Source organism: Eretmochelys imbricata, chromosome 1 (assembly GCF_965152235.1).
Source record: "Eretmochelys imbricata isolate rEreImb1 chromosome 1, rEreImb1.hap1, whole genome shotgun sequence".
In the NCBI taxonomy this organism is placed as follows: Eukaryota; Metazoa; Chordata; order Testudines; family Cheloniidae; genus Eretmochelys; species Eretmochelys imbricata.
The window spans coordinates 260,623,857-260,639,237 of record NC_135572.1 but is presented as its reverse complement, the minus strand read 5'-3'; the positions used below and the strand labels follow the sequence as shown (position 1 = coordinate 260,639,237).

The window sequence follows — 15,381 nt, the reverse complement described above, 5'->3', positions numbered from 1 at the left end:
TATGGACACAGCTTATACTAGCAAACCTGTGCTTTTACTGATAGAGCTTGTTCCAGCCCTCCCCCGCCCACCCAACTGCATGTACAGTAGGGGGCATTTGCCGCCACAGCTATGTTGGTCATGGATCACACATCTTTACATCCCTGACTGGCACATAATTAGGTTCTTCACAATGCTGACAAATCTGGTGGATGGAAGAGGGGTGACGTGGTTCTTTAGGCCAGTTAATAGCGTTAATATTAGTAATTTGACTGTCAGTGGCCGCTAACCTTCATATTTGGGGGGGCAGAGGGGAAGAGGTAGGAAGGGAGAGGTTGGTGTTTCAATAATGCCTTAGATTCGAATGGCAGTCTGCGACATCAGTCACCACAGGATCATGTTAGGCGCCTGCCCCACCATCCATTATTTGATTGACAAACCTTTCTTAGATAATTTCCAGAATACCCTTATTATATTTTTCAGATTAACTTTTTTAAGAAGGGAGCAGAGATGTTTTCCAAAAGAATGGACAGCTTTTTATCACCAGTTTCAAACATGGTTCAAAGGTAACACAACACCTAGGTTTCAGTTTGATTTTCTGTATTTATTTGTGTTAAATTCAAGCAAGATTACTAACGTCCTGCCGTGCCTGGCTGGGGGCTTGCCCCACACAGGGCCCAGTCCTGCAGTCCTTACTCAGGAGAGGAGTTCCACCAGACGGCTGCAGGGTTGGGCTCAGACTAACAGAGTTCATTGGGTTGTTTTTTTTTTTAATTTCATTTGCACTTCACTGTGTGAAAGAACAGATGGGTAGGGAGGGGTGTGTGTGTGTGTATAAAAGGAATATACTATCTGTGCATTGCAGGAAATACGTGCATAGCAGAGCCAGAGATTTTTTTTCAATGGCAATTGAGGATCTTTGGAATAAAGCCCAAATACTGTGCTGTACATTAAATAAGATCGTAAGCCCAATTTTTTAAATCTGGGTACCTTTAATAAGGACATCCAAAACCCCATCTTTCGACACACAGATAAGCATTTAGGAGCATAAAGAGGGTAAATAAACACCTAATTCCCTTCATGAGCACAGAAATTCGGGAGTTGAGCACCTGTGTTTGAAAAGGGTGTCCTGTATGTGATGTCACTGAAAAACTTTTAAATGGGGAAAAGTGTAGTCTAAACCAAAAAAAACCCAAACCATTTTAATAGCATTGTTTTATGTAATCTGTATTGTTTGATTTCTGTTTTTTAATAGTTTAGGACCTGATGTAAAGCCCATTTAGTATTAATGAATATTAATATTATGGTAGTGCCCAAACTCAGGATCGGGGCCCCATTATGCTGGGTACTGAACAACCATAGAAGAAAGACAATCCTTGCCCTAGCTATCTTAGAGTCTACATTGAAATTGGTGGGTGTCTTTCTATTGAGTTCAGTGTGCTTTGGATCAGGCCCTTACTGAATATTTTCCCAATTTTGTCCTTACGCCTTTGGCAAACATTTTGTTTCTCCTTGCATTTCTAATGGAGATGGAAATTGGTTTTTTTATAATTAATGCTCATGAGACCAGAAGTTGACAATGAAATCCAAACTTACAGACAGTCCTGAAAACATTTTAAAGCTTACAGTCTAACTGGGACAGATTAGAGAAAGCACTAAACAGACTGTTAGGTGGGACATTAGATTGTAAAGGGCAAATAACGGTTCCATTTTTTTTAACAAAAGCATATCCAAATCCCTGCCTCTTCTGGGCGTGGTGGCCTTCTAAATATAAATTCATGTGAGAGCAAAGGTCATAAATAACCTGGAATATGTACCAGAAGGGAGTTACCGTACCAGAATTGACCAATGTTTCATGTACTCTGGTATCTTGAATGTGATAATGTCCAATGCCAGCTGGTTCAGGGGAAGGAATAAACCCCCTACAATGCACTTGCCCAACTGTTTTATACTATCCCAAGATTGGAAAATTTGTTCCTGATCCCAGCTGGCAATCAATCCTCATGCTTCAGGGCATAAGTTGATAGTCATAGTTTTATCCACAGTCGTGCAATTGCAGCTGTTATTCTTGTTCATAGAAGTGTCTAATTATTTTTCAGTTTCACTAGGCCATTCTCTTGAATAAAATCCTGCAACAGTGAGTTCTCTTTACAGTTTGCACAAAAGTATTTTCTTTTTCAGCTTCAATTTTGCTGCCTTCTAACGTCCAGTGAGCACCCTTCTTGTTTCTGGACTGTTCAAAAGGCATATAAAAGCACATGACTGGCTTTCACTAAACTGTTCCTTATTTTATATACCTTTTTCCTACTTTGACTTACTTTTATCCTTTCCACATTAAACAGTCCTTACAAAGATGCCCCCCATATGCTTCAAATCGTTCATAGACCAAAGTTCATTTTTTAAGCTCCCCAGCAATAGCATGTGCCTTCTGTTTATGAGATGCCAGAATGTTTTGTCTATATACAGTAGATTTGTTTATTCAGGGCACTTTTCACACTCTAGTTAAGACCATAGAAACACGTTACAGAGTAGGCCCGGGTTTCCCAAAGGCCAGTGGACACTCCAGTGAGGAAGCACAAAGGACTAGCTGGAAGCAGATAGGCGGATGGGACTCTCACTTGTGCTCCAGAGTCTCAGCTTTCATTTAAAAAAAAAAAAAAAAAAGCTCTAGCTGGGTGTGATTGTGAATAGAAGCTTGAGAACACGACCCAAGTGTAACCAGTGCAGTGGTGTCTGCCTGAGTGTGCAGAGAGTATGAAACAATACCTTGAAGAGGCATGAATGGCACTGTTCATCTCAATGTGTTGCCAAGATGCAAACGGTGATACTTTTAAATAGCAACACTGTTAACTATTTGAGTGATCAAAGCCTATAAAAAAAAAAGGAAGGAATCATCCTACATCCTCTGAGTGATCCATATTTTTGGTGCCACAAGTGGGTGGACTGAGGAGATGCCAGCCTTTCTCTCCCAACCCACCCTGCAGGTAGGGCGGAGACAAGCCCCAGGAGTCCCACTGAAAGGAAGCTCAGCCTGAGGACCTGCAGAAACTCCATATAGGAGAGATGTTTTGTTAGAAGAAAAATATCAATGTTGCCTCAATCACTACTGTTAAAAAAATCACTAAGCAACACTGTTCTAAACATAGAAAGTAATGTTCTGTTTCCTGTTTAAATGTAATTTAAATAATGTTTTCAAGCATCTTGTATCCAATAGTGACTGTCGTTCCTTACACTAAAAAGCTGACACATTTTAAAATACAATCTAACTTCATTAAAATTCAAATCTATCACTCAGCCTTTAACCTCACATTGTAGGACTGAAGGGAGCACAGCTGGTTTTATTTTTCTGGGGGTTGGAGCGGCACGGCTTTTCAAAGTTGGGAAGTCCTGGAAATGAGCCATTGCAAAGCAGAGCTGTAACACTACGTAAGAATGAATATGCCTTTAGTCAGTCAGATCCTTCCTAACCTGGACTAAAATGCAATGTTCTCCATCCAGGTTACTATCACTGCTATGACCCCAAAAGAACAGCAACAACTACAGGAGCTATAAAGTTTAGTCTCCCAAGCAGCAGATCAAGTCTGTAGGGTTGTGGTCTCAGTAATGGAAGAACTGGCCCCAAATGCAGTTGAAGCAGCTTGCTGTCTGGCTCAGGTAGGCAGTCGCCAGCTCTATGGGTGCCATATTTCATGTGCGCTGTAGGGTTACTTTAAGTATTTGTTATGCCTTTGAAGCATTAAAGGAGCTGCTGCTGCCTGACACATTCAGAGTTTCACACGCAAGCTGTGAGGGGAATCCCAGCCAACAGAAGTCCAAACATTCCAATAAGCATAAATTATATGTGCAGGTCCAGATGATTTTCTTTTTGTAAGCTAAGTGACAGAACTATTTGATACCTCCTTCTCTTGCCTCTCCTTGCTATCTGTTGGATGCAGTCAGTGACTCCTGGGGGGCTTGGAAAAATGAGTAGGAAAAATCTGATGTTTCGTGCTGTTATAGTTTTTCTGAAAGGAGGGGAATGTCTTCTAGCATATTGTCCTTGCAAGGCACCTACCCAGATCCAGAAGGCTGACTATCCGGTCTAATATCTTCAGCCTATGTTTTGAAAACCGCTTTCCGTAGCTGAAAAAGGAAAGAACTTTTCCTTCATTCCATCTAGCCGGAGTCTCGCTCTTGGGGGAGTGAAATGACACAAGTATTGGGACACTTCTCTGTAATTCCGGGTTCATAATTCTATTAGTGGTAGAACCTGCTCTCACCTCTTTTCTTGTTAGGACAATCAGAGTAACAACGGCATAGGTCATGTATAGCTATACCTCCTTTTTCCATTTGAGGGCCTCAGCAGATCAGAAGGCTGCTGGGTGTTTACAGATTCCCACTTTCCCAGCAACAGCTACCAAAACATCAGAAGGCCACAAAGGATTGAAAGTCCCATTTTAGCAACCAACCCTATTATAATGGATCCCCTTCTTTCATTTTTCGTAGAAGACTGGCTTAAATAGGGACCGTTTTGGCCCTGAATGTTATTAATAGTGCTCCATAATATACCTTTTTCTTAATACAAACTACTTCCTTCTTTCCTATTCTGAAAACAGTGACCTTCCTTGTCCATTATTTTAGAACGACACTGTGGTTAGAATGTCAGCCCCCGCTGCTGCCTCTGAGGAATAGCCTGTACTAGGAGAATTCTCAGTGGAATAGGGCTGGCAGACTGCAGAATCAGGAACCAGAGGGTGCAGGAAGGTGATGTAATGTCACCTTGTTCCCCTTCTCCCCAGGTGAGCCGAATGCTGTTGTAGTTCACCTGGGGATCGAGCCCATGGTGTCTCACTTTTAGCTAACCACCATTTGTATAACCGGGGAAGCATATCATCAAACTTACTCTGTCAGTCTTTAAGGCTTTTTTAAAATAGCCAGCACCACACAAGGGCATGCAGACCCACAGTCACTTCCTGACTGAGCCCAGAATGACTCTTTGGGCAGGAGGGATGTCTGGCCAAATATGAGCTTCTAATGGAGGCATTGCAGAGGCAGGACTTCTAGTCTAATAGCATGTCTGATTGGTTCCTCAGGTCACGGAAACCTGTCAAAATGTTGCCTTCTGATTGGCTCAAGCATTAGGACTAAAAAGAAGGTATAGAGGTAGTCTACTAGCATTTATTGACACAGACCTCTTAGCTCTCTTTTCACATTAGTACAGGCAGCATCAGTTAATGTGAATTTACTCCAAAGCTGAAAATGCATAATAGTGAGACTGTGGATCCAGGTTTGTTCAGCACTGTAAGTGTGTCTGTTGTTGCATCCGTGTATTTTTATTTCTCCAGGTTGAATTCTGTACTTTGAGATCCTTTTGCAGTTACCATTCACCACAATGGGAGTTACACAGGGACATGAAGATGGATTTGGGTTCTGCTTGTTTAATTCTAACCATGTCTGCTTTCTAAATCATATCACTGTGGAAGATTTTATTATTTTAAACTTGTTACAGAAGTGAAAGACTTGATTTCACTGCACTGGAAGGGACACTGTCAAGAGGAAAATAGAAATTAAAAAAAAAAATCTTATTCATGTTTCCAATAATAGTGTTGCAATGGAAAGAATTTTTAAAATCTGATATACTTCTCAAGATTTACGCTGCTAAATTCCCTTTTTCCATTTCTTTAATATGAATCTAGAATGATCAGACTTCTGTTTAGTCTGTGTCACTTTCTGGTTTTCTTGCACTAACTAGTACGGCGGGATTAGGGTTTCCGGTAAGCAGGGGAATGTTTGAACCCATTCTGCCCCTCCTGTTTACAGTGATTTTAAAAAAAGTCTATTCACAAGAGGTTTTGTGAGCCCCTGCTAAAAAAGAGAACCTAAGTTTTAGCCCCAAATCACTTGTGTTTCCTTAAGTAACAATTCCTTGCATTGCTCTTCTAAGACCTCTGTAAATAAGACAGTTGTGGCAACTTCCGATTGGGTTAGATTCTGCAAACCATACTCACATGGAATAACACTCAGGTGCGTAAATCATGGAAGTCAACTCAGTAGCGGTCCTTGTGAAAAATCTGGCCCATTGAGTCCAGGCCTGTGTGACTGATGGAGGACTCTGCTGCTTTTCTGTATCCTTACAGCTGCCACCAGAACATTTCTGAAAGTGGGTGGCATGCTGTCGAAGGGCTCTGATCAACTAATCAGTGGTTCAGTGATAGGAACTCCAGTTAATCACGCAGTTCTCAGAAAAAAACAAACCAGTTCCACGAAAGCCAAGACACATTATTATAAAGCCCAGCAGGAACATTATGAGGAACATACCGATTTAGTATTAATGACTGCATCCGTTTGCTCAGCTTCAATCAGAACGATGTGTACAATGCGCTGTTTGGCTGCTTGAAGCTTTGTTTGCGTCTCAAACAAGCAAACAAACCAACCTAGCCTGATTTTCACTGTTAATGGTTAGCATTTCACAGCCCTCACAGTTTCTTCACTTCGGCTTCACTCCACAGTCCTGCCCTGTCCCCCTCAGCCCCTTCCCTTTTTGTCCACGTAGCTTATCCCCTTATAACTAAACGGCTCACTCACCCCCTGCCCCCAAAATAATGGAACTAACATGCTGTTTCCCGCTATCACATTGCTCGCTCTGCTTGTGTATTCCACCCCCTTCGCCACCTCCCTGTGCCTGTCATGTCTATTTAGATTGTAACCAGTTGGGGACACAGACCATGTCCTATGCTGTGTTTGTGCAGTGCCTACCACAATGGGGCCCCTTTTTAGGCTGTTCCTTTGGCACCGCTGTGACAAACAGAAAATAATCTGCCATCATTTCATGCTTTTTGGTCAGTTTCATATCTCCTCTCTCCATGTCACTCTCCTTTATAACGTTCGGGGAAGAAAACAGCCATCCTTGGTGCAAACAGTAGTCATTCCAAGAAAAAACATAGTACTGTCTGAAATACATTCACAGTAAATGCTGTTTTTGTAGAAATACAGTAAATGTGTTTGTACAGCATGCCTACAGTAAACTAGCTGCCAAGCACACTTGTCCTTAGACACCAGAATTTCAGGACAAACACCAAGTGAAGAACTTGGTGATACTGTCGCTACCAAATTAAAAACACAGCCTTACCTGTACCAAAACAACAAGGAGTCTGGTGGCACCTTAAAGACTGCATCAGATTTATTAGGGCATAAGATTTTGTGGGTAAAACACCACTTCTTCAGATACACAAGTATTACTCAAGCGATCAGTGTGTCCTTAGCAGGTGCATCTCGTTTCTGTAATCCCAGATTAATTTACTGGGAGCAATTCCTTAATTGCCATCACATTCTCTATTCCTTCCTTCCTTTCTGTATTCATTGACCAAGTGCTCATAGAGATCCTTTCATGTGTATTCTTATAACTATTTTTCCTGTTAAATCCATGTAAAAATCCACTTTCTCTTTTCACTACTGCAAACCAGCAGCGAACAGCTTGTAAACACCTTTTGTGCATTTAATCCAGCTGTGCCACAGTAGTATACAATGTATTTAACATAAATATTTTTGTTCTTGCAGGATTAGATACACGTTAGATGTGTCCCTGGGTTAACTGACTGACAGTAAAACGGCTTTGATTTTTTCCAGCATACAGGGAGAGTTGGATGCTGAAGCTGACACCATGAGAGTATCCCAGCAGGACTTGCTTTCAGTTAATGAGTCTGTTTACACCCCAGATTCTGATGTCACCTCACCAACAATCAACAGAAACCTTATTCAGAAGGCTGGCTACCTTAATCTTAGAAAGTAAGAAGGATAGTCCATCTTGTTTGTCTGTGACTGGTAACTGATTTCTGCATTATCTCTACCATGAAGATTCTTTGAGTAGAATTTTCAGAAGCGCCGAAGTGATTTCAGGGCGAAGTCTCATTGAAAGTCAGTGGAATTAAGACTCCTACATCATTTAGGCACTTTTGAAAATGTTACCTTTCAGTTCCTAAATCACCTTAGAAAATGGGATTTAGGAGCCTAAGACATTTAGGGGCTTGTGAAAGTCTTCCCCTTTGTGACTAATTGGTTTTCCCTCTAGCTGAATTCACCTACAAGGCCTGAATTCATGCATTTGAGTGTCTAAAAATAAAACGTTGTGTTGGTTTGAGCTCTGCAGCTGGGGTTGGAGTCTCTGAGACTGGGATCAGGATGTTCCCTCTTTTATGGGCTAATGAAAATGCAGTGCTGCTTACAAGGAGGAGCTAGATTTTCGATTTCCACAAATTTCCCTTTACACTGACAGGAGTTGTACAGAAAAACCAGGTCCATAGCGTTGAGCATATACCATACTAGAGCTCAATCCTGCAGAGTTCCTTTTACTAAACCTCCCATTGACTTCAGCAGGAGTTATGTATATAGAAGAGCAGCAGAGGTGGATGGGCCCTGAATATTGTGTCTTTGAAATAACTTAAATGTCAGTTTGCATTTAATTTGAACAATTTTTGATAGTTAACTGGATTACAAATGTTACGGTTTAACAGCAGTGTAAGAGATGGATTACAGGATTGTGTAAATGGCTCCATAGAAGGATGTACTTTCAATATAAGATTCTACTAGTAGAAGTGTAACTTTTCAAAATGTATAGCCATGTGTGCTGAAATTTCTGCTGCTCCTGATCACTCAAAAGTACAGTAGTACCTCAGCGTTACGAAAACCAGAGTTATGAACTGACCGGTCAACCACACACCTCATTTGGAACTGGATGTTTGCAATCAGGCAGCAGCAGACACTAAAAAACAAAAACAAAAACCCGGGCAAATACAGTACTGTGTTAAGTGAAAAAAATTTTTAAAAAAAGATTTGCTACGGTAAGGAAAATGTTTCTGTGCTTGTTTCATTTAAATTAAGATGGTTAAAAGCAGCATTTTACTTCTGCAGAGTAAAGTTTCAAAGCTATTAAGTCAATATTCAGTTGTCAACTTTTGAAAGAACAACCATAACATTTTGTTCAGACTTATGAACAACCTCCATTCCCAAAGTGTTCATAACTCTGAGGTTCTACTGTATCTTTTTTTTATAGAGTACAATAAAATTCCATGCAGCCTCATCTCAGTTGTTCTCCCTAAACCTTCTGCTGTTCGCAGCTAGGAAGTATTGCACATGATTGTTCATTTTAAACTTGGATCACTCAAAACCAACTGCTCCTTAAACCTTCAGCTTGCCCTGGGGATGTCTCTCCATTGTGGATGGGTGTCTTTGACACATTTGTTGAAATTTAGTTTACAAGTTACAAAGATCCTTGTTTGAAAATAAGGATCAGCCCTGCATCTGCAGGAGGGCTTGCTCAGAGTTTGGGCAGAGGGAGGGCTTCTGATCCAGGAATTGAATTGGGGGTTATTTCTAACTAGAAATACTGTGCTAACTGGTCTTAATACTGTGTGTTCCCTATAGTAAAACAGGCCTGGTGACTACAACCTGGGATAGACTCTATTTCTTCACTCAAGGTGGAAACCTGATGTGCCAGCCTAGGGGAGCAGTAGCTGGAGGACTGATTCAGGACCTGGATAACTGCTCTGTAATGGCAGTGGACTGTGAAGACCGACGATATTGCTTTCAGATCACCACTCCTACAGGAAAATCGTATGGGTCACAAGTTTTCTGTTAGCACCCAATCATGTCTGGTGTACCAGATGGGGTTTCAGAATGCCTAATCATTGTGTTAACAGTTCCCTAGTGACAGCCATTTTAACTGAGCTGGATTGCCGTCATAACGCTGATCTACAGGAAAGAGTATTTTTGCACTTTTAAAATCAAGTGCCCACATTGCATAAAGGATGAATGTTGTGTCATTTAGGATTAGGGTATTCACACAACTGGGGTTGCTGGCTGCACACTCAGAGGCACAATTTAGTAGCCTGAGTGTAGGACTTTGGAGTCAGGTATTCCAGAATAATGCCAGCTCTGACACTGGCTGCCTCTGTAGATATATGATAGCTTAGTTCTCTGTGTGCAAAATGTGAATAATACCGACTTACCTATCTCAGAGGGCTGTTAAGGCTTCATTAGCTGAAGTACTTGTGAGTATCATTATCATGAGTGCAGAGCTAGGAGTCCAGTACAACCCTCTGATTAAGGCTGTAACAGAGTCCTGATTTTGTTGGTGCGAAAGTTGCAGTCGTGGCTTGTTAAAGCTGTGGTTTCAGTGCGATCAGTTCAAGTACTACAAAACAAATTACCCCCATATAAGCTGCAGCACCTTCTGCCAAGCTATGCAGCCTGCCTTCCCAAACAGGGCAGCAGCACAGAAGGGACACCATGTGTCCCGCCTTGCTCTCAAAGCCAGCATGACGGAAGTGCAGCTGGGCCAGGTTTGAGTGGCATTGCAACCCTGTGCAGCAGCTCGCAAAGCTGAGTGAGTGGTATTGCAACCTGGCACTCGGGGTCGCAACCCCACTCAAATTCACGGCAACTATAGAAAGTTGTGGTGTGTGTTTAAAAGTTGCGGTTTCCCCAGCGAAATCAAGGCTTATGATTTTCTTACAGCCTTATCTAGTATATAGAATCACAGTAGTTAAAGATGAACTTATGAGATTATTGAGTCTTCCCCCCTTGAAACTGTCTCTGTGTGCAGGGAGAGTGAGTGCATGTAATATAAAGATACCAAGAAAAACATGAATCTAATGTATTTGTGTTTTAGGGGGATAACCCTTCAAGCAGAAAGTAAAAAAGAATATGAGGAGGTAAAATATTTCCCTGGTTAACGTTTTTACTTTCTTATCCACTAAATAGTTTAGAGTGTTCAGTTTCTTTTCTCCTTACAGTGGATATGTGCAATCAACAACATCTCTAGGCAGATCTATCTCACTGACAATCCAGAGGTGAGAGCTTGTTTGTTTTCATCTGTTCTTTCCAGGACCCATAGCATTTCTGGAAGGGTGAAATGTCTTTTTGTTTTGTAGGCTGTTGCAATCAAGTTAAATCAGACGGCCCTTCAGGCAGTGACCCCCATCACAAGCTTCGGAAAAAAACATGAAAGTTTGCGTCCCAGGTAATGCTTTCGCTTTTCTGTAGGAGTGATTTTTGCTGTTGTGCGGTCAGTCAGACTCTGCTTACAGGGCAAGAGAGATGTGGGAAGCCCTGACCCTACAACTCTGTCCATCCCAGCAGACCCCTGTGCCTGTGTGGAATCCCAGTGAAGGCAGTGGGATCCCATCTGAGTTCAGGGCTCTGCTGCATGCAGTCCAGCTTGCAGGATTAAGGCCCCAGCCACTTCCAATTTTAACATACAGGTGGGGTTTCTCCTATTCATTTTTTATGAAGCACACACAGTACTTAGATTGTAAACTCTTCGGGCCAGGGACCATTTTGTTATAGGCTTGTATAGTGCTCAGCACAAGGGGTCCTGATTGCTAATTGGGGGCCCTGAGTGCAGTCACCATGCAAATTAAAAATAAGGTTTTTGATGAAAACTGCCTTGCCCTATTCCTGTCTGTACTCTGAAACTAGCACAAGGAGCAGTCTTCGCTGGGTCTGATCTCCTGGACTCATTCAAGTCAGTTATTAAACCCTCTATCCCCAAATAGAGGTTAATAATGAAGCTGTGTGCTCCTGGATTTAAAAAACAAATGTTTTCCATTTAACTTTTCTCCCCTCTTTTCTTGAGAAATCCAGCCTGACCAGCAAGAACTCCTCAGTCTCTGTGACTGGGGGTCCAAAGCCAGCTCCAGAGACTGACTATATTCATGCTCTGAATGCATGACCCTAAAAGCAGAGCACTAAATAAAGTAGAGCAAATTAGAGTAGAGTGTCTCTATCAAACTTTAGTAGGTAAAAACTTCTGTATGAGTTTTGTAGACAGTCCTGCCAGGATTTTTTTACAGCATATGTATTTCTTACTGGCTTGTGCATATCTAATCTCTAACCCTTCAAAGGTTTCATCTTTTCTCACTCCATACTGACCTCCAGCTAAAAACTAGTCCTTCCCAGTTTACTGTGATTCCTTAGGGACCTCATAGGCTCCCACAAGCCATAGGAAGTGCCAGTCAAATGAGAAAGAGAAGGTGGGTAAGGAATATCTGTGGCTCGAAAGCTTGTCTCTCTCACCAACAGAAGTTGGTCCAATAAAAGCTATTACCTCACTCATCTTGTCTCTCTCATATCCTGGGACCGACACGGCTACAACTACACTGCATGCTTGCTTTCCCATTTCACTCAGGAGGTGGGAATTTTACTTTGGTCAGGGTTTTATGATACCCTGGATGATCTAATAATGAATAACCAGGGAAAATACCTACATTGAATATTGTTACATGGAGGAAAAATATTAGTTGGGTTGCAGAGAGTCAGCTCTGTGTTATTGTGTACAAACAGAAAATCTTGCAGGATTGAAACTAATCAAGATTCTGCTATCCAAATAAATAGGCAGAAATATTGGTAGGAGATTTCTACAGTTGCAGGAAATTCAAAAGCAGTTTCACACTCTGAGGAACTTTGGGAGGAAGAACAGGGACGAATGTTACATAAAACACACAATTTGCTCCTGAGTATTGTACCAAACCTGTGACCATCTAGGAACTTTGGTGGTTGTCATTATGTCCATTCCCTTGCCATTCGGGACTTCACAGATAGGCAGCTTAGATCCTCTCTGCTCAATAAACACAGGTCTCTACTATTTGAGCTAAAAGAAAAGGAGTACTTGTGGCACCTTAGAGACTAACCAATTTATTTGAGCATGAGCTTTCGTGAGCTACAGCTCACTTCATCGGATGCATACCGTGGAAACTGCAGCAGACATTATATACACACAGAGATCATGAAACAATACCTCCTCCCACCCCACTGTCCTGCTGGTAATAGCTTATCTAAAGTGATCATCAAGTTGGGCCATTTCCAGCACAAATCCAGGTTTTCTCACCCCCCCCCCCACAAACTCACTCTCCTGCTGGTAATAGCCCATCCAAAGTGACAACTCTCTTCACAATGTGCATGATAATCAAGGTGGGCCATTTCCTGCACAAATCCAGGTTTTCTCACCCCACCCCCTTTTTTTCCCTGGGGACACACACACACTCACTCACTCTCCTGCTGGCAATAGCTCATCCAAACTGACCACTCTCCAAGTTTAAATCCAAGTTTAACCAGAACGTCTGGGGCGGGGGGGGGGGGGCGGGGGGTAGGAAAAAACAAGGGGAAATAGGCTACCTTGCATAATGACTTATCCACTCCCAGTCTCTATTTAAGCCTAAATTAATAGTATCCAATCTGCAAATGAATTCCAATTCAGCAGTTTCTCGCTGGAGTCTGGATTTGAAGTTTTTTTGTTTTAAGATAGCGACCTTCATGTCTGTGATTGCGTGACCAGAGAGATTGAAGTGTTCTCCGACTGGTTTATGAATGTTATAATTCTTGACATCTGATTTGTGTCCATTTATTCTTTTACGTAGAGACTGTCCAGTTTGACCAATGTAAATGGCAGAGGGGCGTTGCTGGCACATGATGGCATGTATCACATTGGTGGATGTGCAGGTGAACGAGCCTCTGATAGTGTGGCTGATGTTATTAGGCCCTGTGATGGTGTCCCCTGAATAGATATGTGGGCACAGTTGGCAACGGGCTTTGTTGCAAGGATAAGTTCTTGGGTTAGTGGTTCTGTTGTGTGGTATGTGGTTGTTGGTGAGTATTTGCTTCAGGTTGTGGGGCTGTCTGTAGGCAAGGACTGGCCTGTCTCCCAAGATTTGTGAGAGTGTTGGGTCATCCTTTAGGATAGGTTGTAGATCCTTAATAATGCGTTGGAGGGGTTTTAGTTGGGGGCTGAAGGTGACGGCTAGTGGCGTTCTGTTATTTTCTTTGTTAGGCCTGTCCTGTAGCAGGTGACTTCTGGGAACTCTTCTGGCTCTATCAATCTGTTTCTTCACTTCCGCATTTTACATTCCAAATTTTACATTTGGGGACAATGTATACCTTCAGATCAGCAGCTCTGCTATGGGTACCCGCATGGCCCCACAGTATGCCAACATTTTTATGGCTGATTTAGAACAACGCTTCCTCAGCTCTCGTCCCCTAAAGCCCCTACTCTACTTGCGCTATATTGATGACATCTTCATCATCCGGACCCATGGAAAAGAAGCCCTTGAGGAATTCCACCATGATTTCAACAACTTCCATCCCACCATCAACCTCAGCTTGGTCCAGTCCACACAAGAGATCCACTTCCTGGACACTACAGTGCTAATAAACAATGGTCACATAAACACCACCCTATACCGGAAACCTACTGACTGCTATTCCTACCTACATGCCTCCAGCTTTCACCCTGACCACACCACACGATCCATCGTCTACAGCCAAGCTCTGCGATACAACCGCATTTGCTCCAACCCCTCAGACAGAGATAAACACCTACAAGATCTCTGTCAAGCTTTCTTACAACTACAGTACCCACCTGCGGAAGTGAAGAAACAGATTGATAGAGCCAGAAGAGTTCCCAGAAGTCACCTGCTACAGGACAGGCCTAACAAAGAAAATAACAGAATGCCACTAGCCGTCACCTTCAGCCCCCAACTAAAACCCCTCCAACGCATTATTAAGGATCTACAACCTATCCTAAAGGATGACCCAACACTCTCACAAATCTTGGGAGACAGGCCAGTCCTTGCCTACAGACAGCCCCGCAACCTGAAGCAAATACTTACCAACAACCACATACCACACAACAGAACCACTAGCCCAGGAACCTATCCTTGCAACAAAGCCCGTTGCCAACTGTGCCCACATATCTATTCAGGGGACACCATCACAGGGCCTAATAACATCAGCCACACTATCAGAGGCTCGTTCACCTGCACATCCACCAATGTGATATATGCCATCATGTGCCAGCAACGCCCCTCTGCCATTTACATTGGTCAAACTGGACAGTCTCTACGTAAAAGAATAAATGGACACAAATCAGATGTCAAGAATTATAACATTCATAAACCAGTCGGAGAACACTTCAATCTCTCTGGTCACGCAATCACAGACATGAAGGTCGCTATCTTAAAACAAAAAAACTTCAAATCCAGACTCCAGCGAGAAACTGCTGAATTGGAATTCATTTGCAAATTGGATACTATTAATTTAGGCTTAAATAGAGACTGGGAGTGGCTAAGTCATTATGCAAGGTAGCCTATTTCCCCTTGTTTTTTCCTACCACCCCCCGCCCCAGACGTTCTGGTTAAACTTGGATTTAAACTTGGAGAGTGGTCAGTTTGGATGAGCTATTGCCAGCAGGAGAGTGAGTTTGTGTGTGTGTGTGTGTGTCCCCAGGGAAAAAAAGGGGGTGGGGTGAGAAAACCTGGATTTGTGCTGGACATGGCCCAACTTGATTATCATGCACATTGTAGGGAGAGTGGTCACTTTGGATGAGCTATTACCAGCAGGAGAGTGAGTTTGTGTGTGTGGTTTTTGGAGGGG

The 15,381-nt window shown here is 42.5% G+C and overlaps 1 protein-coding gene across 7 annotated transcripts in view; it reads left to right on the top strand.

Moving 5' to 3' along the window:
- Window positions 1–15,381, top strand: part of APPL2 (adaptor protein, phosphotyrosine interacting with PH domain and leucine zipper 2) — a 95,246-nt gene that overhangs the window by 34,246 nt on the left and 45,619 nt on the right. For all 7 annotated transcript variants that reach the window (XM_077828795.1, XM_077828787.1, XM_077828802.1 and 4 more), the window contains 6 exons: window positions 463–545; window positions 7,585–7,743; window positions 9,379–9,567; window positions 10,625–10,667; window positions 10,749–10,805; window positions 10,887–10,975. In XM_077828795.1, the coding sequence (XP_077684921.1) occupies window positions 463–545; window positions 7,585–7,743; window positions 9,379–9,567; window positions 10,625–10,667; window positions 10,749–10,805; window positions 10,887–10,975 (620 nt within the window). The remainder of the gene's footprint in view (window positions 1–462; window positions 546–7,584; window positions 7,744–9,378; window positions 9,568–10,624; window positions 10,668–10,748; window positions 10,806–10,886; window positions 10,976–15,381) is intronic.